The sequence below is a fragment of the Mytilus edulis genome, chromosome 4 (assembly GCF_963676685.1).
Source record: "Mytilus edulis chromosome 4, xbMytEdul2.2, whole genome shotgun sequence".
NCBI lineage: Eukaryota > Metazoa > Mollusca > Bivalvia > Mytilida > Mytilidae > Mytilus > Mytilus edulis.
In genome coordinates, this window is record NC_092347.1 from 11,297,762 (window position 1) to 11,325,746 (window position 27,985).

General features: G+C 31.5%; 1 protein-coding gene across 1 annotated transcript; it reads right to left on the reverse strand.

The window, feature by feature from the left end:
* Window positions 1–186: 186 nt before the first annotated feature.
* LOC139518942 (cys-loop ligand-gated ion channel-like) lies at window positions 187–27,980 on the reverse strand. Its single transcript, XM_071310635.1, has 8 exons — window positions 27,590–27,980; window positions 10,313–10,441; window positions 7,839–8,030; window positions 6,473–6,730; window positions 5,488–5,643; window positions 2,763–2,939; window positions 1,862–1,909; window positions 187–733 (listed from the first exon to the last, which is right to left on the reverse strand). The coding sequence occupies exons 1-8, from the start codon at window positions 27,659–27,661 to the stop codon at window positions 620–622; spliced, it is 1,146 nt and encodes a 381-aa protein (XP_071166736.1). The 5' UTR covers window positions 27,662–27,980; the 3' UTR covers window positions 187–619.
* Between the last annotated feature and the right edge of the window lie 5 nt (window positions 27,981–27,985).

Genomic DNA, 27,985 nt, shown 5'->3' on the forward strand with positions numbered 1-27,985 from the left:
ACAAGTTTTTTTTTTATTTTGGCATATAATACAACAAATTTGTATCACAAGATCATTAGAATTAACACGTACAAATGTAAAATCGAAATTATTTTAAGTTCTCGTCTACTACCTATATATGTATTTATATTACCTTCTATAGAAGAATTGTACAAAAATAGAACTTGGATTAAGCTAACTAATGAATTTCATCAGCGTAGGTTTTATTAATCTTTTCACATTGTTACAGAATAATATTTTAGGAAAAGCTGACATATTTGACAATATATATAATAGAAGTAATATATGATAGTGTAAAGTTTTTTTAATCAATTTTATTAAGAAATCAATGCTGCTAGTAAGACAATCTTTTACGATAATGAACGTTGCATATAAAAGATTTTTCGTCTATTTCCATACACTTTTCACGCCTTTTTATGCCTAGTTCGGTTTTCTACTTATAGATTAAAATGATCCAAAAGTAATTTGCTATAAAGAAATGAAAATAAAAAACAAAATTATCGCTCTGTATAACTTGTTGTCACGATAGGCACTGGTATGAAAGTTAATTTACAAATATGATATGTATATAAAATTTGGATTGTATACGTTTGAAAATCTTCTTCTTTCAACATGACATTTATAAAAGTTTTGAAGAGAGAGCTATTGATCCGACTGTTACCAACTTCCTGAACGGGTTACTCTTCTTTTTCTTGGGTGACATCTTCTCTCCACAAATATTCTTATACTTTTCCTGAAATATTAAACATTTCTGCTTACAATTGTTAATTGAATGAGCTGGGATTGGTTTTTAGCATTCAAATACAAAAAAGTCACAATTTTATCGGAACATTTTGTGGGAAGATGTCTCACATGAAACTGGAAGCAAACTTAAATGATAGTATTGGCATCTTTTATTCATACAGTTTAACTGATTCCAGTACGATGGTGCGTCTTTTGTGGACGAGACACGCTTCTGAAATCGACAATTATAAGCCGGGTACGTGTTTTTTCAATACTGATGTATCAGGAAAATGACTGGATGTATGTGGACAAAAATTTATTCGAGTTTTTTTTCAATTTAAATTTACTAAATTTGATTTATTCAAGCTAAATTGCGGATAGCATACAAAACTACCAGGCTAGCAACTTTGGTGGGATTTTACAATAAATCGGAACAACGGTAAATTTATATATGAAGTGAATGCCGATATTGAAGATTTTTTTGTTATTTTGTAAAGGGTTTTGTGTAACAAGTGTCCAGTGCATTTAATTTAAAATAATCATAACATTTAAGCACATAACCATTACATTTGACAGCAAAAATCATTACGTTTGTGCGCAACTATAAAAACTTATTGTGTTTAGGGCACTTATGCAAGTCAAACATCCAATAAAGTAACGGGATATTCTGTTTTGATTTTTAGTGGAAACATCGAGAACCATAGGAATTTATAACTAATCTATGTGTATTCAGAACTTCCTCTTCAGTAATATCTGAATACTTTTGGTTTTTTTAATGCCGAGTTTGTATATGAACGCGTTCATTTCAAATGCCTTTATCAATCAATTTATATACTACGATTAACAGACGAAATCGACATTTTATTTAATATTTCTGAGAGGTGAATAACATATTCATCTAGAATGACATACAACTGGTTATTTCAAATGGGTCTTGCATTAGTATTCAATGATATTGGTAATTACGAATAGCATGCATTCTCTTTTTTCTTCTTTTTCAAATGAAGTTCATTTCCTACTGACAATAAATTACAAAGGGATTAACGAACACTAACGTGTCTTGTTTTATTTTACAAAAAGATGTTTTTAATCTCACAGACTTATATTAAATGTCAGAGATGATTAAGATAAAGTTTACCTCATATTTTTCTTCTATTGTTTTTGCATGACGCCATCTTCTATATCCCTTTAAAATATAAGACATTAAAAAATTATTACCTTGCAATGGTCACTGAAGACGTGGTTTATTTCATAGGAAGAGGTAGAGTGGGTCTCTTGATTAACAAAGCTTTTTCTATATAATACTCCAATCGTAATATGTATTTAGTTTCTAATTAATAAATAAGAAATCGAACGTTCCCGATGAGGTTTCAATTAGAAGCACATATCGTGTGCACTTAAGTTATAAGTTTCAATGAGATAGCTACAATCATGTTAATGTTTTCCTGACTTAGTGTGTTATTCATGAACATTTTTTTACTTTAGATCTAGAGCGAACTTAATGAAGACACATATTTTAAGTGGTATTGTCAGATTATCTTTCTGTTTTTATACCTGACCATCTGTGTTTGCTATTTTTGTCCGTTTTTTTCATGTAAAAGTTGATCGTGTACGGTTATAATGATGTAAATCAAAATTATAAAACTCATCAATGTATTGTCCGTTGGTTTTTATTTGTCTTTAATTAAAATACGAATCTCAGTTACTAGTAAACAATTTGTGATAAAAATAATCTATGTTCTAAGTGGTTTGGTATTTATGAAAGTGCTATAAATTGTTCCCTCTTCTGCGTGTTGGTAATATAAGAGTTATATTTGTTGTTCTTGTTAGACAGTCAACAAACTAATTGCAGTATACCATTATCAGGAAATGTGTTTAGGTTTTTCCAATAAAGTAAATCGTCTTCAGTGACAATTTACATTCTTTCGTTTTTTATAAAGTCTAGCGTTTGGTTTGATTTTGTTAGTTTTTATAGATTTCTATCTTTGTGAATTAATTTTAAAGTTCAAAATTTATTTGAACTTTTTAAATATACTTACTTGTATTAATACATTTACAAAGAATGCTATTTGAAAGATTGAAAACAGTATGATGAAGGTGACCAATGCCCATTTATCTGCTGTATTTCCATCATCTTCGTCGGATATCAGAACAACTATGGAGTGCCATATACACACAAGATAAAGAAACGTCATGCTTCCGAGTATGTACCGGTCCTAATAAAATAGTGTTCACAATAAATAATAGAAAAATCAAAAACAATTATCATTAAAAAAATTACTTAATAGCTTATGTTATTTTGACCCCTGAATATGTCTATGATTTGAATCTGTTAATACTGATGATTTCGTGTATCCTTTATTTTGTTTTCGACACCATAGACTAGAAATATGTAGAAATGTATAATGCAATTCATTGAACAGTTTTTTGTAAAAAAAAATTGAAGCAGAGGTTACTATTCAGGTAATAGGTAAACGATATGTACGTTTTTAGGCAGGTATAGAGCATGCAAGAATACTATAATATTTTCCGAGATAAAGCAACTTGAATAACTGACAGAAAGTACACTTGATTAAAATCCACCTTTATGTTAGAGGTAACGTTGAATTAATGAATTCAAAAAGTTTCAGTATTTTGTCTTTGTTGGTTGTTTTATGCTGTGTGCCGACCAGGTGAGTCCAGCCATTTTAAAAGGATTTTTACAGTTTGTTCTTGCTGGTACACGAAAGTGCCAGGTCACGTGAAAGGTTGAGCGTTCAAAACATGTTTGACGATATTTGATGATAATTACGTGTATTTTATTTACATACGTACGTCGAAATTGTGAATAATAAATTTGCTACAACCTGTAAGTCATATACATTAACGAATGTTCCCGGTGTTAATATGAAGTTTCTCATACTCTAGACTAGTTCCATGCATATATTAATGAAAACCAATGCCATCTTCTTCAATTTACGTACATTGTACATGTCACCTTACATGTTTCAGGTTATGCATGCAATGCATCGAAATCTTGAAAATGAACTCATTCGATTTTTTTTAAATTTGTACATTTAAGATTTCAAGTGCTTTTATTTAACATAATCTTATTATATATTCTCTTGTAAATATTGATACACAATACACATTTTTGTTTTTGTTACAAGTATTCGCATCGAACACATTGTGACATATTACGGAATTTTGGATCCTAAATGCTCTTCAACTTTGTTCTTGTTTTGCTTTATAAATATTTTGATATGAGCGTCACTGATGAGTCTTATGAAGACGAAACGCGCGTCTGACGTACTTAATTATAATCCTGGTACCTTTGAAAACTATTAACACATCTTAGAAAAGGGGAAAACATGTACCTATTTCCATGGTACATAAAAATTAAATTTTTAATTTTCGTAATTTTAGGGATACTTTACAAATAGAACAGACAGATTGGACCAATTACTGTCAATTCAGTGTGAAATACATGATTTGACACTATAGCACTGGATTGTGGTGAAATTACAACTAAACCTCTTTGTTAATCAGCTTTCTTTTTAGATATTGAATGTAATATGTCTCTTAATATTTGTATGAATGATACTTGACTAACCATTCACTAATTTTCAGAAGTGCTGAAAACCAGAATCAGTAGCGTAAGTGAAATGCATTGTATAACAGAACACTTGAAAAGGTTGATAATGCCTTCAGGAAGTCGATTTTTAAGATAATTATCTTTAGCTTGTACACTTCAACCATCGAATATACTTGTAAATCTATTATATATAGTTTGATAGACATGCGAATTGTCAAGTAGATCATTCATTCAGACCACTGGGGAAATCAAACAGAATGACAATGAGACGGCAGTAGTTTACTGATCTACAAATATCGTCAATCGACAGAATGACAATGAGACTGCAGTAGTTTACTGATCTACAAATCTCGTCAATCGACAAACAAGACTAAGCAAGGTAACAAAAAGAAATGGAGGGAAAACATGAACTCCAAAATGAGCGAGACCGGATGTGTCGAAATGTAAACGTCTCCTGATATGCATTTGATCAACCGCAATGCAAATTCTCTTAGTTAAATTATCACAGTTGAAATAGTACAAAATCGATAAGATACAGATCAGAAAAATATTAGAAGTTAGTATATTAAGAATGTACTTATCGTTAATATGAAGGGAAAATGATATCCTACAATACTGCATGATCTCCTTACTATTTTCGTATATCCAAGGATTTATATCAAATTAGACATATTAGCTGTTGTCATTTTGACAGGTCTTATTTGTAGGACGTACAGTTTGAAATATACAAATACTCATCTAATACATGTGGGTTTTTGATTTTATTCGCCGTCAGATAAAATGTTTGTAATGAACTTGATATGATCAATGAAGTTGATATGATCGATGTATAAATGATCACATACTGGCAGTTAAATTAACACGTTATTTATTTTCAACATATCACACTGCTTGTTTGATAAGATCATGTTTGTAAGAGGTTGTGCACCTTTGTCGGTTGGTTTTCGCTATAGAAAAAACACATTTCATCTATCTTCTTTAAAGGTTTTCTTTTGGTTCTTCTGGGTTTTTTTTAGGTTTTTTTTGTCATTATATGATTAACGTTCAATATAACGATTTGGTATTGTGAAATGTTTTCTTGTATTTTTTCACATTATCGCCATATAATACCTACTGTATAGTTATAGTTTGTTTTTTCATCTTCTGAACTCTTGAGCTGTCTAGTGAACAATTTGTTTAATCGAACTTACCAACTGTGTCAAATAAGAGATTTTTGGTATAGTTTGATTGGCAACAAATTTAAAGGCAACTCCAGTTAAGACGAGGGTAAACGATAGCTGGAGTCGATTCTGTGGCTTGTGCCTGTCGACAGAAAATGTAGCTATCGACAATGAACTTATAAGTGTCTACAAAATAAAATTTAGCATTGATATTTTAACATCAGTGCATCTGAAATATAACGACTTATTACGTCATGTCTATAAAGGAATGGATATGAGGTTTAAGACTTATTGATCTTGTAATAAGTTATGTTATGAAAATACAAGAAGTCAATTTAATCGCGACAGAAGAGAGTAAAGTATTAGCTTAACTTAGTAGTTTCAAAGGCACCACTCATTTTGGTTGTTAAATCGTTCTTTTATAATGTTTTAACAAAATTCTTCCTCCGGGTGTTTAGCAGATAATCTGTTGTAAAGCAAATGGACCTCTTGCTCAATATACTCTGTTTAGTGGATCGAAATCGAAAAGAACCATTTGTTTTTTCTCAATCTACTAAGCATTTAGATACATCCAATCAATATGTGTTATCGTACTGAATATGCATTTACATTTGTACTGTTAGCGATTACAGAATAATCAACCGATATTGTTCGAAAAAGAGCCTCTCAATATTCTTAAAAACTAATCAAATACGCACATGGACTACAAATCTATCTTTTCTTTCCTTAGTTTTAGAAACAATAAATACTAATCATTTCCAGTTGATATTGTACTAAATTTGTATTTTCTTCATACAATAATTAAATAAAAATGATGTATCGTTTTTGCTTCAAGTGTAGTTTCAATTCATCCATAAAGGTAAGCACAAATTAAACAAGAAATACATTGATAATGTTTCCGATGTAAGGGAACCTTTTGTGAAATGGGGACATGTTCACCCCCACTTGAGAAAACATGTATTTCGGTTAGGATAATGAAACGATAGAAATAAAAAAGCTAAATGCAAAGCCTTACCATGATAAGTAAAACATTCCAAACAAAAAATCCTGCACGGCGTCTTGCATTGCATGATATTATCAGACCCGGATGTTTGTATTTGGTATTTGCATATTCTTTGGTTGAAACCTTTGGTGTAAACTCAACAAACTCAAACAAATGCCACTCTTGTTGTTTGGCAAACGTTTCTGTATGAACACTTGAGATTTCTTTAATTTCCTCCAACAGTTCTACATCAGCTTCGGAATGTTCTGTACTGACATTCACTGATAGATCCTGCAATAGTCAAACATTATTTAACCACTTCAGTTTTCCTCTTCTTTTTTTTAAAGAAAAAGGGTCGCTCATAGCCAATGTTCTTCAGTTTCATTTGCCTTTTTCATGCATAATAAAACAAAATAACAGAGAGCAAAGTAAACACAATTGCGTAAAGTGAGCGTTTTCAACTTATTTGCATGTTCGAATTGATAATAGTTTCACTTAACATACAATCCTCGTCTTATTCATTACGGTTTTTAAACCCATCAGCAGTAAATGGACCAGTTTTCACACAACACAAATCAGTAACAAATGTCAACCAATTATATTATTTTAAATTACTGGTGGGTATAAAGCTGCTATCGAAAAGTGATTAGTGTAATTATGGCAGTTTTCATGTGTATTTAACAGATAAACTCAATTGCTGATGTCACATCCATGGTTGCACGAATGCAAAATCTTTATTATTGTAACTCAAAGCATACTGGTGGCATCGTTTCATAGTATATTCTTTTTAATTCTAAAATTTAACGCCTTGCGTTCCGTAATTATAATTATTATTAATCAAAAGAAGTATGATATAGACGGGTCGTAAGTTCGTCCTTTAGATAATGTTTTATTATTCATCAGACTGCCTGTGTTTGAAATATAGAAATGGTATCATGTTCAGTAAAAAGTGGAATGTTCGTGCCATTGAACCATAAAAAACTATATATTACGAAACGCTTGTCCATTCATTCATAAATAGTACGATATCAACTTCTAACATAATTAAATAAAATCAATTATAAATGGTTAGCAAACCACATTGAAAAGATGTGAACTACATTTAGTAAGTTAATTTTAATACATTTTCTAACTAAAACAACATTAATATAATAAATGATATTTGTTTGATAAAATGAATGTTAAGGTAACGTCTGGATGCTTTGGTTTGCTAGTCTATTCAAGATCGATGATATATCTTAAGTGTTTTTGGTTCGCTATAGTCTAATCAGGTTAGCTAAGGTATCTTTACCGGGTTACATTGTTATATTTCTTAGATTTCTTATCCTGAAATTCCTTCTGTTGTACATAAAGAGGAATAACTCGAATTAACACTACGATACATGATGTAAAAACATACCTGGATGTCAAATGGAAACAACAAGAGTTCTAAATTTTCAGCGAATGTCGCCTTTATTCTTTGTTTATCTATAACAAAAGCTTCTCCGTTTTCTTTCTGTAAAACTTTCCAATGATCATGTCTAGTCTCTGACAGGACATTCTGCACTTTTATCTTTGCGTCCCAATAAGCCTTCCAGTCGATGTCTGTGGACTTGAAAAAAAAAATAAAAAATTTGTTAGTGATATTTACAAACTACAATTGTTTTTCTTATTTCGAAGTATATGTATTATGTTATATTCACCGAAATTCTAAATAGATCGAAGATATGAGTAGAATTGGTCGTAATTTGACTAATTTCAGAGGAAGAGGAAGTAGTTTTCCACTAGTGGTAACGTAGCTATGACAGGGGACAATGTATTGGGTGAGGCCCTCGTCGTGGTATTTATAGATGTGGCCGTGGTCGTGGGTAGAGGCCAGTATCACAATGATCAAAGTATGGTAGGAAATCGTTCCAAAAAACTTGAGAGGTGTCGTTTCCTGAGAAAGTGAATCATGGTAACTTGGATGGAGAGTTGTCTCATCGGCACTCATACTACACTTTTTATATCTATCAACTGGTAAGTTTGAAGGTATGTCTAATAATAAACAATTTACAGCCGGTCAATCAAACATATTTGTAGAAAACTGTCACAAAAATACTTCAGATATATTTATTTTGGAACAGTGAAAACTGTCACCTTGAGTTTTTTGATAATTCAAGACCCACTCAAAGCCTCTCTCCTTATTAAAGAACTTTTTTAAAAGTAATAAACAAATTATAAATGAGGAAATAACAAAACTTATATAAGGGGTTTGGATAAGAATGGTATTTTTAACAAATAAATTTGTCCCTCCCTAAAACAACATTTTTGTATCTACGTCAGTCAATATTTTTTATGAAATCAAGTAACAGTAATTTTCTTAATTCGTCTTTAAGTCTGAAATGGGGAAAACTTGTGTAAAGAGGGGAAAAGTATATTGTAAGAAGGAAAGACACTTAGATTATGTGTACCCTCACAGAGCTTTGTAAATTTTAAGTATCCATATCTGATACATCGCTCTAAGAGTTTACTAGGCAGTTTCGCAATAACATTGCTTGAAACAACACTAATATAGTTTGGGTATCCAATAAAGTGCAGGAAAACCCAGTTTGAAAGTTCAAGTTGTTATTGGCTTTGAGCTTGCTTTTGGTAGCTGCGAGTACTCTTAAAATTTGTACAATGTGTCTCTTTTTGATTTTGGAAAGATTTGTATGTGTTTTGTATCGATCTAATAAGTTAATTCTTTTTCAACTGACTTTTATAGTTTGTCCTTATGTCGTACTGTTACACTATTGTCCCGGGTTAGGCGAGCTCAGGGTTTGTATTCTGTATGTGTCTATCCCAAGTCAGGAATCTGTAATTCAGTAACTGTCGTTTGTTGATGGAGATCAACAGTGACTTCCTCGTGCAAACCCAGTATTATTAATATGTTTTGCATTAGATTTCTTTTAAAGCATATATAAGTTATGTTAATAAAGAACTATATACCGAGAACTGACAGTTTGTTAAAATTTCAAGTGTATTTGATATTGATTTCTATAAAGACACTAATTAATACACTTTTTTGTTACAATATATTTGATTATCCGATAGGAATAATACGTCTGGAAAGGAATTATTTGCTAAATATAATCAACTATGTTAACAAGGACTCATATAAAATATGTTTAACAATGAGAACATTAACCCTCCAGTTCCTTATAACGACCAATATAAAATCTGTTGTAGCATTTGTTTTCTATTTTGTAAATATTATATATGCAAACAAAGCCTACTGACGTGTAATGTGCTTAGTGTTTTAATTACATTTTTATTTGGTTTTTGTTCATTTAAGTAGACATTTATATCCAAATAAATATTTAAGATATATGTTAACACAACAGGTCAATAGAACCAAAAAGTCAACAGGAAATTATTTTTTGTTGAAAATATAAAAGAAATATAAGCACAAATGATATAGATATTTAACAGTTTAGAATTCCTTTCAACATAGTATAATTATTAGTGACACTGCTTTGTCATAATCGTGCCATAGTAAACATGTTTGTATGACAAAACAGCCATTTTATATGGTTTTAAGGCGGTAGGCTAAATAACATTGAATGTATAGTACCACCTGTGTCTACACAATATGGCACCTTGTGACAGAATACGCCTTTAAAATGATGTTTCTCATGTCTAAATATTGATGGTAAGATTTTGATTAGGCAGTTTATGCAGCTTTGACAGTTTTACCCTTTGATTTTAATGTCTTTACGTAAATTCGACCGTAATATGACTAGAAATTGTCGAAAACATGGCTTGTAAACATACTGACGATGTTATTGTGTTATTAAGTGATCATTGTGACATAGTTTTAAGAAATAATATGTTTAAGGCAATTTTTTTTTCATGTTTAAATTAATCACTTACATTAGCTGCTTGTTTGTCGAGCTGGGGTTCTCTCCATCTGGACTGTATGTAAACGTCTGCTGAGAAATTTTCTTTAAGAGTGTCAATTTCGCCGATTTTCAGAAATGATACTTTGATAAACACTTGTCTCTGTAACAAAAGAAACATAACACAGAAAAATTAATATTAACGAACTAATAAACAAACAAATACTCAACCTTAAACTTTCCCTGTAAGATGTTAGAATAGATAAATGATGATTAAGGGTTTTCCGTTAGTTTTCTTTCTTCTATGATATCGTATGTTCTTCTGGTATTGGTTGTATGGTGGCTTTTTCGCAATCAATACTATTATAATTAAGAAATGGCAAACAATACCGTTCAAAAGATCATACGTGTAAATATGTCTTACATGTTCAGACGAAATATTGAGCCATCATATGACGTTATAGGGTTGTTTTGGGAATAAAGTTGACGTCGCTATTAAATTTCATTACACTGAAGAAGAAAAATGTGTATTGAAATAGAAATCATTATCGTAAATAAGTGTGTCGATACGTTTCATTTTTTGAAGATACTTTGTTTAAATGTTAATATTATTGGTTAACTGATTACATATTAACGACATTTTTCAAACCACGAGAATGTCATAGCTATTTCTATCAGGCGTTAAAAAATAACATGTTGCATAAGATGATACTTCAATTGATAGTGTAAAGTTCTTTTATAATTGATTTCTCCCTTTGAAGTTGTCAACAACATAGAAAAACTGTATTACTCGAAGCTGTAGTTTTCAATCAAAATCACTTTACATTCGATTAATCGTTGGCATTTAAATCTGGTGTGTCCATACTTTAAGGCGTCCTATCGTTAAACACATGCTGTTTCAAATACATTTTCTCATTATCATTGTCACAATCTCTACTTTCTCTTACAAGAAAGTCTGCTAAATCAAATACCATGTTAGATAATTACATAATCGAATTCACTTTTCGTAAAATCAACAGGGAACTCTTACTTCTGGCGACCATCTCTCTTCAGAACAAAGTCTTTAATAGTGATAAATGCCAAATGAAATTGATTAGGAAATATTATGTGGTTTGATGTACTGTCTCTTTAATGTTTGGTTATTTTGTTATTCAATTTGCGAATTATATAACCAAAAAAAGAGACATAGCACCTAAGTCGTTACTGCCGAAGTGAATAAAAATTAATTAGACTTAGTGCAACATTTTCAGTCAACGACTTTTGCAATAAATTCACTGCGTAAAAATCTCCAAATGAGGTTTCCTTATGGTTTCATTTATGAAGAAACAAACACAGAAGTGTGAAGAGCATGTCAAGTAACAGCAGATCTACACAATGAAATGAAATCTATAAAATAAATGAAGTTGAAGTGACAATTCATCAAAACGTACAATACAAACTGATTAGGTAATCACTAGTTTCAAAGATGATGTCAGATACAAATTAGAAGCTACTATATAGACCAAGATAAACTCCGACACGACGCCAAATTCCATTGCAGAGTTTGTTCCGTACGTGCGCTGCAATATTTCACTTTCATTTGGTTAAATGATACGTACTATATATAGCCCGCAACTAATATACTAACTTTGCAAGAGATTTACTTCGTCTCTGCTTAGCGACGCTTGACGGTTCGTTCAGTCTGTAGACGTCGTCGCTATTTCGGAGTTTTAGAGTAAACATCAAAATGAAACATTCAAAATTGAAAAAACTCCGTTCGAAGATCGAGTTTTCTTTTAAACTCCAACCGGAATAATGAGATCTAAAAGATTTGTTTATGAATTGAACATCGGTGTCGTCTGATGTTGACTGGCTTTTATACCACGTTTTCACACACTGTTTTATTAAACAAAACATTAAACCAAACATATTTTACCTGTTTTTATTAAGGTCTATATTGGTGGTTTTTTTTTAAGAAATGGTAATCACTATAATTGAGGGTTTGCCATAGTTTTCCTTTAATGTTTATAAAAACATTTTTCAACTTTTATATTTCAGTATTTTTTTTATTTTTCTTTGATCAAATCTATGTCTAAATATGTTAGGAAGAATGTTACTATCTAAATGTAGACATTCATTTAAATGCACTTTTCCTACTGGAAACAGTTTGTATTGCATCTGCAACCATGGAGAATTGTCACATTACACGTTTTTGATCTCTATTATTGTACCGTAGAAGCTAAAATTACGATATTATCATATCAATAAATTGGTCATTATCTCATCGTAATTGTTTTGTTTCTAAAAGATAAATATGCTTCGTTTAAACTTTCCGCTTGTAACCAAAAGACAGGCCATATTTCACTATTATATGTTTTGATAACTTTAATTCCAGAAATGTGAACTGTTTGTTTAATTAAACGAGTATGCAAAAAAAAACTTAAGGTTTCACGATTTAAACTATCCCACTAACTTTCGCAAGGTCATGTTTTTCTCTGACTGTTAATGACGTCTTTACACTAAATACATTTGATGTTGGACTGAACTAGCATTCGATTAACTGCGCGATTACGAATAAAGATGTGATATGTCGCCAGTAAACATTCGAATTATGTATGTTCCTGTACATAGCAATGCAAGAGCCTGTAATTCAAATTCGTAGTGTGCCTGTCCCAAATCGGAAGCCTGTTTTTCCCTTTCTGCATGTACCTGTCCCAAGTCATGAGTCTGTAATTCAATATTTGTCATGTGTTGCTGTATAAGAATATTGTTCTTCATTTATTGATTTGTACATAAACCAGGTCATTAGTTTTCTCTTTTGAATTGTCATTTTTGGGCCTTTTTGACCTTATGCTTCTTGTTGAGGCCCTATCGATAACCTATAATTGTTTACTTCTATGCCGGTCAAATTGTCTCTTGTGCAGAGTTGTCTCATTGGCAATCGTACCACATGTTCTTATTATTTGGTACTAGAATTAATAGCAGTTGCAGTTATGGAGAATTAAGACAAAAACCTTCACATGAAGAAGTCAAGGCAAAAATACTAATCGTTTCCAACCATACTTTTAACTCTCCATTAAACCTATTGTGCTAATACTTGTCTCCGTGATAATTCGTGCAAATATTTGAAGTCTACAAGATTTTTTTCTTTTGCAGTTAATCACTTTATTTCCGTTCGTGTTGATTTGAAAAAGATATCGAATCGTTTCATATAATTCTGTTTACTTGTTTGATTTGTATATCTTACAAGTCATTTGAAAATAATTGTCAAGTCAAACAAAGATTGAGGAATCAAATTAAATTTGTATTGCAGTTTAATTTGTCTTGATATCATGTGTCACGGAAGCAAGTACCAAGATATAATGTCAGACTTTTATAAAGTAACAAAGAATGTCATAAAACAGTATTCTGTCAACATTAATAGAAGCATGTGTATGGAATATAAAAACTCTCAGCTACCATGATACAGTGTCAAAAAAATAAAGCCTAAATTTGAAGTGAGCATTATCAGGAAGGAGAGTCAAACCTTTCGAAAGACATAAAATATCTGTAACATAACATCTATTAATACATTTCACATTGGTCAAATTGATCAAAATTATAGAGCATATTGTCTGCGATTGACAATTGATAGAAAAATTGCGATTCATTACTCGAAAAACGGGTGGATGATTTGTTTGTCTTTTTCAAAGTATCATTATTGGGTTTAATACTACTAGATTTTTTTTTAATTATGAACTGTCTGCATGTATTTCAGACGATTTTGTATCATCTTCTCTTTCTTAGAAAAACTCATTCAAACACTGTTTGATTGTACGTTGTTTATTTGGTACCTCACATCGATTTCAATATCGGAACAATTATATGTTACATCCTTGTACTGTTTTTTTGTTGAATTGTGTCAGTCACTAAAAACGACGAACTAAATTTTGACTAAATTTTATATTTCAAAAGATTAGATGAATATTAATTGTCTTTACTTTAAATGTCAGCTTGGCCTTGAAAGTCTTGGAATTATTTGTCTACAACGCAGTTAAACATCAAAGGCAGCTCATCTGCTCAGCTAAGTCAATCATGGCAATTTTCCATGCGTTAGGATTTCTACCAGGAGTACGTCCTTGATTGTTACTAAAAAAAACGGGGTATTACTATTTCAATACGGAATTCAAGGTTCAATTTCGCTTGCGGGACAACACAAGTCTGTGTCCTCAATTTTTTGAAACAATGGATTAAAGTCTTGATAATTAAGAATGAAAAAGTTACCAGGCTGAATCTATTGATGATTAAGCCTAAACAAAATGATTATATATGAAAATGTGATATTTCTGTCACAAACTTAATATAAAAAATCTCCTTTGATATAAACACACACACACACATATGGTACAGAATGTAAAAATGATTTGTGAGTCGATCATTTATCTCGATTGTCGGAAGTCGAATGTGACTTTTGTACTCTGATGCGCTTTACACGGACAGGGTCAAATATGATGTGTTTGCCTTTTTTCTTTGATGTGAGTATACAATATTTTTGTTTATTCAACTACAGTGTAAAATTGCGAGCTAAATGACGCCTCGTTTACCACGTCAAGTCTCACATGTTTACTCTTTTGTGAAATGAATTACAAATTTAAACAACAAATTAAATGAAGATTTACGACAAACAACTATTATATCAAGTTATAAACCCATTTAACTAAAATGTTTAAAAGATAATATGTCACAACAAATTTATAAAAGTATACTCCGATAATAGTATCTATTATTTTATATACAGAAGATTTAGTATTTTATCAAACGTCATTTAGAATTTGATTTTGAAGTAATTATATTTCAATTAATTTATAACTGTTATAATTTATGCATAAATAATAAAAATGTTATATTTGAGATAATTTATTGATGTGTACTTTATTTCTCTGATTATTGAATCTATCAATGCATTTCTATAACAGAGTAATGTACTATCAATATACTTTTGAATGTGGCAGGAAAAATGAACAATGTTCATCGTGACGTCTAATGAATTAAGTTATGACTGTAGCGTGGAAAAAGTCGACAAAATTAATTATCTTGGTTGCAAGTTAAAAGGGACCTTCAAGTCATATGTAACGCGTTTCTTAAAATTGTAATGTTAAGGAAATCATTACACAAAAGCATGTATATTTACTTAACTAAGTCCTCTATGCACGATCTTTTATATTTATAACGAATCCAAATGATTTATTGTAAAACAATTTGTCTTTAAGAATCTTTTAAAACTAGTTAACTTCCACGTTTGGTGTTCACAGTTTATGGTAGGTTAAGGTGCGTTGTAATAACGAGAGGTTACTAGATAAAGAAAAGCAGTATTCATGTTCATGACTAATCCAGCTGGATTGAATCTGAATCTGAATCTGTCAAAATCGGCAATAATTGACACGTTTATATCGAATAGATATTAATGAACTTATATTAATACAATTAGGGACTTTTATGTTCAAATTTTCCTCGGAGTTCGGTATTTTTTTTTATTACTTTTATACATTAATGACAAAACCAGGTGTCGATTTCGACGACGCCAATGACAAAACCTTATGTCAATATGGAAATGTTGAATAAGTAGAGAACATCATGAATTAATATTTAAAATGTCGGTAACATCGAATCGATATAGACGAGTGATGTTGTGTTTGTTGCATATAGTAAACTGTACATATTGATTTCGATACGAAACTAAATTGTGTCTTCAGGAACCATGATTTATTGTCAAAAATAATAAAGCATACATTTGGATTAAACATTCTTAGGAAAGATGGTCAAACCTTTCGCGAGAAATGATAAATTATAAAAAAACATCTGTGTTAAGAAGAAAATGTATTTCACATTGTCAAATGGGTAAATATTATGAAAGATGACTGGACGATAGATAGAGAAATTGGAATGCATTGCTAGTTATATAGGTGGATGATTTATTTGCGGACTATTTCGCAAGTTTTATTGACTTTTTCGAAGTATCTATACTTGGTTATTCCTTAATTTCGGACGAGTCTGTACTATCGTCTCATTCATAGAAAAAATCTTTCTAATCATGTGTCACTTTAAAAAAAAATGTAGAATTTTCATTACACCCATGCTATTTTTTTTATTTCTCATAGAAATTGCAGCTGTAAGGGTTTAAATGAAAGTTTGTAGGATTTACGAGTCAGGACATTAATAATAAACACGATTTAGATCTACTTTGATCAAATTAAAACATATTTAAGTCCTATTTTTGCGTAATTCGTGTGCGTACAGTGTCAGAGTAACACATTTCAAATGAATTTTTTGCTACTTTCTGATCGTCTTGATATTGGCATAAGGAACTTTCTGAGAACGTTAATAATAACTCTAACAAAACATCGTAGCTTCTTTGTTATTTTATGTATCATTATTCTACAAACTAAATTTAATCAGCGTACATAAAGTTCATGTCGATCCTGTTGCCGCTACTAAAATCAGCCGTTAAATTGTTCTCTCTGTGAATATTGAACTAGTCAGTAATGATTTCAAAAGTGCAAAGTAACCTAAACACAGCACGTCATTGTATAACAGTGAAGATAAAAAAAAAATCAAGACATTTAGTAAAAACAAAATGTGGGTACTTTCTTGTCATTTCTACGCTGTTACCAACATATTGATTAACTACACCAATGTAATACTTGTAAAAAGTGCAATACCGTGTTGTAAACCAAAATCACAACAGAAAAACATTATCACTTCATCAAAGGGAGTAGTTATTTCATAACTTCATTCAAAAATGTAGAAAGTTGTCTATCCTGTTATGTCTATCATGTTACTATGGTTACAGTGACAAGATAGACAATAGTAGACAGAAATGTCTTTAAAAAGTTTATAATGACATCTAGTTGCACACATGATGAAGTAATTCGTTGTCTCATTGATATGGTTATATTTATAAATTAACTGTTTACAAAATTGGTCCTCAATGCTCTTCGTACTTTATTTGGCCTTTTTAACTTTTTTGGATTCGAGCGTAACTGATGAGTCTTTTGTAGACTAAACGCGCGTCTGGCGTATGTACAAAATTTAGTCCTGGTATCTATGATGAGTTTATTTACAACCACTGGGTCGATGCCACTGCTGGTGGAGATTTATTTCCCCGAGGGTATCACCAGCCCAGTAGTCAGCACTTTTTGTGCTGACATGAATTATCATTCATATGGTTATATTTATAAATTAACTGTTTACTAAATATAGAATTTTTGAAATGCAAAGGCTTTTCTACCTCAGGCATAGAATACCTTAGCTGGATTTGGCAAAACTTTTAGGAATTTTGGTCCTCAATGCTCTTCAACTTCGTACTTTATTTGGCCTTTTTAACTTTTTTTTTTGGATTTGAGCGTCACTGGTGAGTCTTTTGTAGACAAAACGCGCGTCTGGTGTATGTACAAAATTTTGTCCTGGTATCTATGATGAGTTTATTTGAACTCATTATGAGGTTATTAAGTCTTAATCTTTACAATTTAGCATTTACAGGTAACAGGATAGACAAAAAGGGTACCAGGAAAGACCTTAACATAGTGATATATCATTAACACTAGAACACACCCGTGATATCACGGGTTCGTGAGTAAATTAAAGTATATAACTATGCGCAAGCCTTATTTTAGTATTAGTATTGTCATCTGATAAAGTCATGTCGATTATAAGATACACAGTTTTTCTCTGCTTTCAAGTCTTTCTGTTTGAACCCGTTGAACTGGAACTTATCAGTTATTGGTAATATTAATTATTTGGAAAACAAAAGGTCCTGGAATGGAGTATTTCTTAATCAACAGCATTGTCCTATATAAGTTATAAATACAGTTGAATTCTTTGCTTTGCTGTTTTACGTCATGCCCACTAACAAATTGAAAACTGTACCTATAAGCCTTATTTTCAGTCCAGAATTTTAGTATTCGTATTGTTATCTTAGAAAGTCTTACTGATAAAAATACTACAATAGGTAACAATTTGACAATTTAGTAGTGTCAACCCTGTGGTTATGACCCGTGTATATAGCATATTAGTCCTGAATACAACGTTTGGTGGTGCGCCTGTCAGATGCGGAACGTACAGATAAGGTAATAGGTAGCAGGTGAATATACTATTGGTATCGGTAGCGGACTCGACCCGGAACTTCTTAATTATTGGCAATATTAATTACGTGGAAAACAAAAGGGCCTGGAGTGGTGTAATTTTTAATCTACACCTTTGTACTATATTTTATATATAAAGTTGAATTCTGCGATTCGTCGTTTTTACGTGATGACGGCTGACAATTATAAGATACACAGTTTTTCTCTGCTTTCAAGTCTTTCTGTTTGAACCCGTTGAACTGGAACTTATCAGTTATTGGTAATATTAATTATTTGGAAAACAAAAGGTCCTGGAATGGAGTATTTTTTAATCAACAGCATTGTCCTATATAAGTTATAGATAAAGTTGAATTCTTTGCTTTGCTGTTTTACGTCATGCCCACTAACAAATTGAAAACTGTACCTATACGCCTTATTTTTAGTCCAGATTTTTAGTATTCGTATTGTTATCTTAGAAAGTCTTACTGATTAAAATACTACAATAGGTAACAATTTTACAATTTAGTAGTGTCAAATTAACCCTGTGGTTATGACCCGTGTATATAGCATATTAGTCCTGAATACAACGTTTGGTGGTGCGCCTGTCAGATGCGGAACGTACAGATAAGGTAATAGGTAACAGGTGAATATACTATTGGTATCGGTAGCGGACTCGACCCGGAACTTCTTAATTATTGGCAATATTAATTACGTGGAAAACAAAAGGGCCTGGAGTGGTGTAATTTTTAATCTACGCCTTTGTACTATATTAGTTATATATAAAGTTGAATTCTGTGATTCGTCGTTTTTACGTGATGACGGCTGACAAATTGGACCTCGTAATTTTAGTATTATAGATTCGTTCCTGTCAACAACAAAACAAGTTCAAAAGTAAACCAGCATGCGACGGATTTACTTGATGTTGGATTTATTTGAAAGAAAGAGAAAACGCGGAACATTATATATTGCTATCTTAGGCTTGCATTACTGGTTGTTATTTTTTTAACCTTTGAAAAACAATTTTTAGAGGCATTTTTCAGTACAACATGGAAAATTGGCAAATAATCTATTATTTCACAGAATGCATGCATATAGAAGTTTTTACTCTTGAAAACCATCTTCTTGGCTACAAAAAACAAACTTCAAAATTTATTGAAACCTTTTCCAAATAACCCAAAAATTCCGTCTGAACATGGTAACAGGAGAGACAATACATTGCACCCCCTATCAAAAAAATGTTTCAAAATATTCTTGAATGACATAACCAAGATTGCATCTTTATGTATGTTGTTCTATAAATATTGTTTGTTTTTATTTGCTAGTGATGAGGGTTGTTTGAATAAGTAACTTTAAATCAATTTTGCAATTTCAAAATTCGACAATTTTTAAATGACCCATATAATAAGTCTCATATCTCAAAAGATAGGATGAATATTAATTTTCTTTACTTTAAATGTCAGCTTGGTAATGGGAGTCTTAGAATTATTTTATCTACAACGCAAAACAAACACCAAAGGCAGCATATCCATCTGCTCAGCTTAGTCAATCATGGCAAATTTCCATTGTGTTAAGATTACTTCTATGTGTTATCCTGCATAGTTACCGAAAATTACGCTTTCACCCACCTGACAACACCAGTCTTTGAAATAAAATGACAAGTCTGTTTAGCCAGGTTGAATTTATTGACAAAAAATAGCCTAACCAATATAATAATCTATGGGCGCTTAATATTTCTATCCAACACAATAATATTATAAAAACTCTCCTCTGATATAAAAAAAAAAAAACACAACATGGCATTGATTTGAAAATGGTTTTGATAATAGATGGAAGTTGAATATAACTGTTATGCTGTAAAATTTTATTAATGTCGCGTACACAGAAAAGGTAAATTTTCATTCGTATACTGTTTCTCTTTTTTTAAACTACTGTGTAAAATTACGAGCTAAATTATTTCCTTTTCTACACATATTATCAACTTTACTCGTTTACCGCGGTAAGGCTCCCATGTTTACTCTCTTGTTAGGGATTTGTTATTTGTGTTAGATTTTCCATCCAACACAAGACATAACTTATAGTGCATATCGATAACTGTGTCTGTGGACTATTTAGCGAGTTTTATTGAATACTTTATTACAAATATTGCGTTTCATCTGCTGTTTAGAGTGTACTAACTTAATAATAAGTCAGTAAAAGTAATTTATATGAGGACAACTTCTGTTTGAGATAAAGGCACTGCATCTTCTTTCGTTTTAACAAATCAATCAATATTTGGTGTATTAACATTTGTAAATGCTTCGGTTTGTTTGTTATTTGTCCTTCTTTTAAATCGATATATGGAAAATTTCTTCTCTGTGCGATTATCACAATTAACTGCTTCTATATTGCTACATGCAGTTGTACGTGTAAACTACAAAAAAAAAGAGAACCGTCTCCGACAAAGCAAAGTATTGTTCAAGATAGTTGCAGATGTAGTTTTAATGAATTTTTATCGAGATTGCCGGATATTCCTTTCAGTCAATTTTACATTAAAGTATTATCAGAGGAATTACAAATTTTAATCAAAAAATTTAATATAGATTGACGACAAAGCGCTAATATTAACAAGTGAAGTTATAAACCCATTAGACTAAAATGCTCAATACACTAAGCGTGATGACACTTAATAGCAAAGATTGTTGTCACAAAAATTAATAAAAGTATACTCTATTATTTTTATAAAGAGGATTTAGTATTTACAAACGTCACTTAAAAATTGATTTTGGAAGTAACATTTCAATTTATTTATAATTGATAATTTTATGAATAAAGAATATAAATGTTATATCAGTGTTAATAATTAATTGTTTTGTACTTCATTTCTCTCAATTTATAGAGTGTATTAACAAACTGCCATAACTGCTAAATGTACACTAATATCCTTGTGAATGTGGGTGGGAAGACGAATAATTGGTTGCAGTGATCTTGATTCGTCCTCTGTCAATATAATCTGAACAGTTAGAACAGGTCCATTTAACTCGTCAAAAGTCCATCATTGATAAATATATGCGTTTCTCGTATTTTTACAGATTAGACTGTTGGTTTTCCCGTTTTAATGGTTTTAAACTAGTCATTTTACGGGGCACTTAGTAGTTTGCTGTTCGGTGTGAGCCAAGGCTCTGTGTTGAAAACCATACTTTGACCTATAATCATGATAATGGTTCACTTTTAAAAATCATGTCTTGGATGGAGAGTTGTCTCACTGGTACTCATACAAAATATTCTTATATCTATACAAATTTGTGTATGTATATTTTTAACTTCTCTGTAACCTATGTACTTGCATGGTTTTATGAGAATAAACTATCTATCATATGTACATGTATTATTCAAAATCCACTCTTTTTCTTTTAATGCATAAACACAGTCATGTTAAAAATCCTAAACTGAACTTGGCTTGAAGCGAGTGAACCTATTACATTACATAATTACAACGAGTATCCCAATCACAATACCTTGGTCTCGTTGGAAATCTATGTATTTCAACTATATATCTAAAAACGAAATATATGTTCTGCTTGCATGCTAAAGGACTAGTACTGACAGAAGGTTATAAGGTTTCGTAAAACTGACATATGTATTTGATTTCTTAAATCAGTATATGGCATGGGAGATTTGCCGTTTATTTAAAGGCTATCGAAACAATAATATGTGGTAACGATGGTTATGAGCAATTATTGAAGCGCTTGCGGTCATTGAACGAAATATCTCAGATTTGTTTTTATTCTTGCTGGAAGGGGTCTTTTAAGGTTAAACTGGAATCGCAATGGATCACTGTGTGTTCGGTAAATGCATGCCTACGGCAATGAGCTGTCACGTCAACTGCAAAGGCAATACTACCACTGTTTCTCCCTTATTAGTCTTTGGTCAATTGGCATTCTTTTGAAAATTGTGAAAAATACATCTTTGTTTCAAAGGCAGTTATCTTCTGCTGAAGACAGTATCTAATTTCTTACTTTTGAACAGTTGATGCCTCGTCGACGTTTTTTCTGCGTCAGCTTTTTGAGTAAGCAAATTGTTGTAAATCAGATATCTTAGTAAGCATTTGCAATGTCATGTTTGTACATGTTATTTTAAAGAGTTTTGACAACTGTTTTCAACCGTCCTGGTGTGTACGTCATCACAACTATTATTTTGAAAAACAGTTTGCTGTTCTCCTACTTTTAAGAATTAAAGCAAATAAAAAATAAATGCATTTTGTCTGTTAAAAAGAAGGAAAGAGTATAGGTTAATGGAATTTGCATTACGTTTTGTTTACATATTATAATTAAAGTTAATTTTAATCAAACCTAATCATTAAGCAAATATATTCATCACAATTTTGATTAAGATGCATTATTTAAAAGTTGTACAATGGCATCTTCCGTAGCCATGTTAATTTAGTGTTAAAATAAAAATTATTGCTTATTGTAATGGAACTTTCTTTCAATTAAACAGTGAATATGAGTTGATGTTTAGAGCGTTTGCAATATTGATCCTGAATACTGAATCTCAAGTACCAAGTACAGCAAAAAAAGTCGGTTATACCAGAAGTCTATTTTAGTGTACACCTTAACGCAGACCAGACAAAGAGACACGCGCATATTCAATCATTTAGTAATGTTACTGTCGCAATTACTAGAAAACGCTTTAGCATAAATATCCGTTAAAATTCGTGTGAACAGAAAAAGGTGGATTTTTTAAATCCAATGGTGTTTACTTTGAGGAAACATTACATGGATGCCTTTCATCTCATAGGGAGTAATTGCGATGTTACACATAAAGCTTGACAAACCTCAATTTATAAATGCTTCGAGCAAGTAATAGATATCAAAAGGGTTGTGCATGGAGTTTTCTTCCTCTTTTGTTGTTTTTGTTTTGTTTGCTTGGAAGTGACAGAAATACTTGAGACTTCTCAGTGAGGCTCGAAGCTAAATATGTTCAGAGCCAAATCTGTATAGTTACGTTAAAGTAAAGGATCAACGTTATTTCAAACTTTTTACAAGTAATAAACGAGTGCAATTATTAGGAAGAACACATTCCTTTTAATGTCATATGACTTTTCTAAGTTAAAACAACAAATTTCAATTGAATAAAACCTATCCGTATTGTCATGCAAATACCGAAGCAACGAACTAAATAAATGGGAATAGCCATTATGTGAGTTTGGATATTATACATGATTTTTTTTAATTGTTATTGGTTTTGGACTAGCTGACAGTAACTGCGAGTAATCTTAGTACTTTGTATCTTTTTATTGGGATGTCATTAATACAATGGCCTCATTTTTTGGGTTGTTTTTTTTTTGTTTTTTTTTTTGTGTTAGATGTTTTTTCTTCTCTGCTTTGTATCGGTGTGCCTGACACAAATCAGGAGCTAGTAGTTCAGTGGTTATCGATGGTTCATGTCAGTCATAGTTGTTTTCGTAAATTGTTTTGTAATAAATTAGTCTGTTAGTTTTTCTCAATTACATTGTTTTCTATTGTTATGGTTTTGTCATTGATGAAGGCGGTGGCCTATAATTGAAGGCGGAACGGTGGCCTATAATTGCTTACATTCATTCCAACTTTGGTTGTGTCATTGGCAATCATACCTCATTTCCTTATATTTACATTATAGTTAACTTGCAAGTGTAACCTTTTTTCTGTATCAAATTTATCAATCCGTTTGTTTTTGGAAGGAATGATATATGCTTAATAATCAGAAATCGATAATCGAATTGCTTTCACGTAATTCCTGAAAACCTTATTTCAAAAAGTACTAGTCGATACCTTCTAAGGTATAATTGCTCTTACAAATTACTCTTTCTTTGCAGACATAATTCCATACAAGTTTAGGCGGTATGATAATAAGAATGAGACTGGGCCATGAGAATATGTCCGCCTTATCCAATCAATCAAAAAGTAAAAATTGTCCAAATCGAATTTTCCTGAATTTTGTCATGATAATGTATAATAAGCAACATTATAAAGTTTTAAAAGAGGCTCTCGGTTTTCAGACTGCCGTATTTTCCCGCGTTATATCCTGGTGTTCTCAGTCGGTAAAAACGAGTCAAACAATGATCGAAAGTATTAAATAATATACCGGTATATCATAACCATCATCAACTTTCAAGACCCTCAATTAAGGTGGTACCTAACACTACAGGGAGATAACTCTGTAAAGTCAGCTTAACGTTTTAATTACGTTGTGTTGTAAAGGGAATATTAAGCTTCTCAATGATCAAAATTGGTGTTTGTTAAACTGCTATATAACCAGTGTAATTTTTCTGACAAAAGCTGTTGTTTCAAAATTTTTGAAATTTTCATATTTTTGTTAAAGGGTCTAAGTAAATACTTTGACAAAATTTGATGAAAATTAAACGAGCCAAATTAATTTTAGTGAAAGTGTTGGGTACCACCTGAAAAGTCGACTATCGATTCAAATTAATTCTACCCCCCCCCCCCCCGGCCCCTTTGAGACCATCAATTTAAAGCCGACTTGATTCAAATTGATTGTTTCCCCCCTTGCGACCCTCAATTAAAAGTCGACAATTGATTCAAATTGATCAACATATAGCATAATTATAACCACAAAACATTTATTATACGACGTATCAAAGATCAAAAACACTAAAAACACTTACAAAGTTTGTTTCTGTCGTTAATTGAAGTTAAAGATGCGTTTTAGTCTCATTAAGTTATCCTTCAATCGGTAAATCATTAGTAAATCATGTTGGTGGCGGAGATCAATGTATAGCGATTGTTTTAGAAATAGATTTTGTATAAAGGAAAATAGATATCCTGATAAATTGCTTTATAATTTTAAAAAGAATTTACAATATTTTGGTTTGGATTTTATATAAACCTCCTTTAAGGTATACGTATGTAACGTGTAACCAGGCGTTTATATCTCAAACGTCCGTTCCAGTTAGTACTTGGATCCAAGTTGTCTACAAGCAATACGGTAATACTAAAAACTACAAATATCTATATTATGCACAATGAACCAAAATATATGCACGGGCTCTTTGCCGATATAACGTAAGTATGAGCTCTAATATATATATACAAGTTTATACAATATCACAGCGGGACGTTATGTCACTATAAGACAATGTGACTGGTACAGCTTGTCCTCCGAATGGGACAGTCTGTTACTACTAGACAGTACAGCCTGGTACAACTTGTCCTCTGATCGGACAGTCTGTCACTATCAGACAGTGCGGCATGTCCTCAAAGAGGGACAGTCTGCCTTGTCAATCCGTTCAACTTGTACGTTTACTTTGTACCCGGTACAAAGTGTCCTTTGAATATTAAGGCTCTTACTAGCGCTTAATATAACCAACGTACGCTCTGTTGACTTGTGACGACCCATCAACAGCCAACCGACAGCCTCGAGTGCCGTTTCTCACTCTCTTATATACCCGTGGTCGATTTGATTATTTGCTGGATAGGGGTATTCTCTATATGTTACCCTTGCGGGGCATAGATAGTCCTTTACGTTCACCCCTATAAAATTCGACCCGGCCACTAATTTTCCCGCCAAACGTCTAAATCTATGTAACTCTTTCTCAAGTGTAAACCATGCATTGCTACACTAAGATTCTAATTGATTGTAACCTTAACTACCAATAAACATTACACGTAGATGGAGGTCTAAATTAAAACCCATAGTTTATTGAAATGATTTGTAAAAATGTAGTTTATATTATGCCTTTTTTTTCCAAAAATATAATAAAAGGTATGGCCTTGCGGTCATAAAACTTTCGAGTCAGTTTTTTGTACTCGTACTCGAAAATCAACCAATCAAAATGCAGGCCTCACGGTCATAAAACTTTCCAGCATGATTTTTGTACTCAGACTCGAAAATCAACCAATCAAATTGCTGGATTTCATGTTTCGAGCACGATTTTTGTGCTCCGAGCACTGAGCAAAGTTTTATGACTTCAACCCCATGGTCACCGGGCTTTTTTTTTTTTTAGCTATAACTGAAAATACACATTATAGCTATAACTGAAAAGATACATTATAGCTAATATGACTAAAAATACACATTAAAGCTATAACTGAAAAGACACATTATAGCTATGACTGAAAATACACATTATAGCTAAAACTGAAAAGACACATTATAGCTTTAATCACAACTGAAAGTCACATAATAAATATAGCTATAAATGAAAAGACACGTTATAGGTATAGCTATAACTGAAAAGAAAAATTATAGCTATAAATGAAAAGATAAACAACAGTCTACAAAGCAATAATAAAAATTGAGCAACTCGATCTTTACCAACAAATGTCATGACATTACATACTACATATATAATTCAACTTTATTTGACATGATAAGCAACGTGTTTTGACAACTATCTCTATTATTTACAGGATATGCCACACGTTAAACTAACAAGACATGTTTTGTGTTTTATAACCTCCCCTGAATAAATAATAGGTATGACGTTCTACGAGACCTACAATTGCAGACACAAGGCTGCGTTCACTGGCTATGTGAAACGTGTTTTGTGTACACAATAAGTCAAGTCTTAGATGTGAACGCTGCTTATTTGAGTCGGAGAACATTTCAACATAAAGTTATCGTTGCAATTGTGATTCGTTATTTATCAAGTGCACCTGCACTTATACCTTATGAGACTCTTCTGTCAGATGCCTGTATAAATATCTGCACTCGATTAAGCACCAATTAGTCATATAGTATAAGACTTCAAAGATTCATATTATTTACATTCAACGTTTTTTGTAAGATTTTTTTTATTTTTTATCATCAATGTTGAACCTCGAATTAATACTAAAATAATATCAGATAAAAAAAAACGTTTAATGTAAAAGATATGAAATTTCGAAGTCTTAAATTATAGGACTATAGCACCGACCAGTCATCTTTTGTTGATCATTTAATTTAAAATTTCTTCCCAAAAGAAAAAATGTTCCAGTAGTGAAGTGAAAAAAAAATGTTTTCTGTTGTCTATTAGCGAAATCAAATCTCTTTTGATATACCGCAAATAATTCTTGTTCCTGTATGTTAAAAATATTTTTTTTCATTACACATGAAACATAAACCAAAACAAAATTGTCATACATATCCCACCACCACCAAAGATTAATGGTAACTGTCTTATTTTATATTAATCACAATAAACTAATTATGAAGAAGTTCTGGAAAACTGAAACGAAAAGACAAGAATATGAAAAGTACATCGAAGCTGTAATTACCTTTCTTGATATAAGTAGTCTGCTTTTCTGACTTCGTTTGTAGTCCACCAAAAAAACTTCACTACGTCTCATTTTACAAAACTTCCAATTTATAACTTAATTAATGTCCAGACTATTATATAAATTCTATTAGAACAAACTTATAATGTAATCCTTACGATTCCTTAATAAATTTAAGTCTATAATCATGTCATCTGTAAAGTTAAATTGACCCATCAAATACTATTAAAAATCATTAATGCATATTTGCACTCATGTGAAGATGTGCAAAGTTTTTTCCACGAAGCTCCATGACTGTCAATTCATTAATTAAGATGTGAAAGCATTTGTGTTTATTCAATCAATTACAATATCATCATTTTCCTCGTTCTCCCTAAACTCCTTTGAAACCGGAAA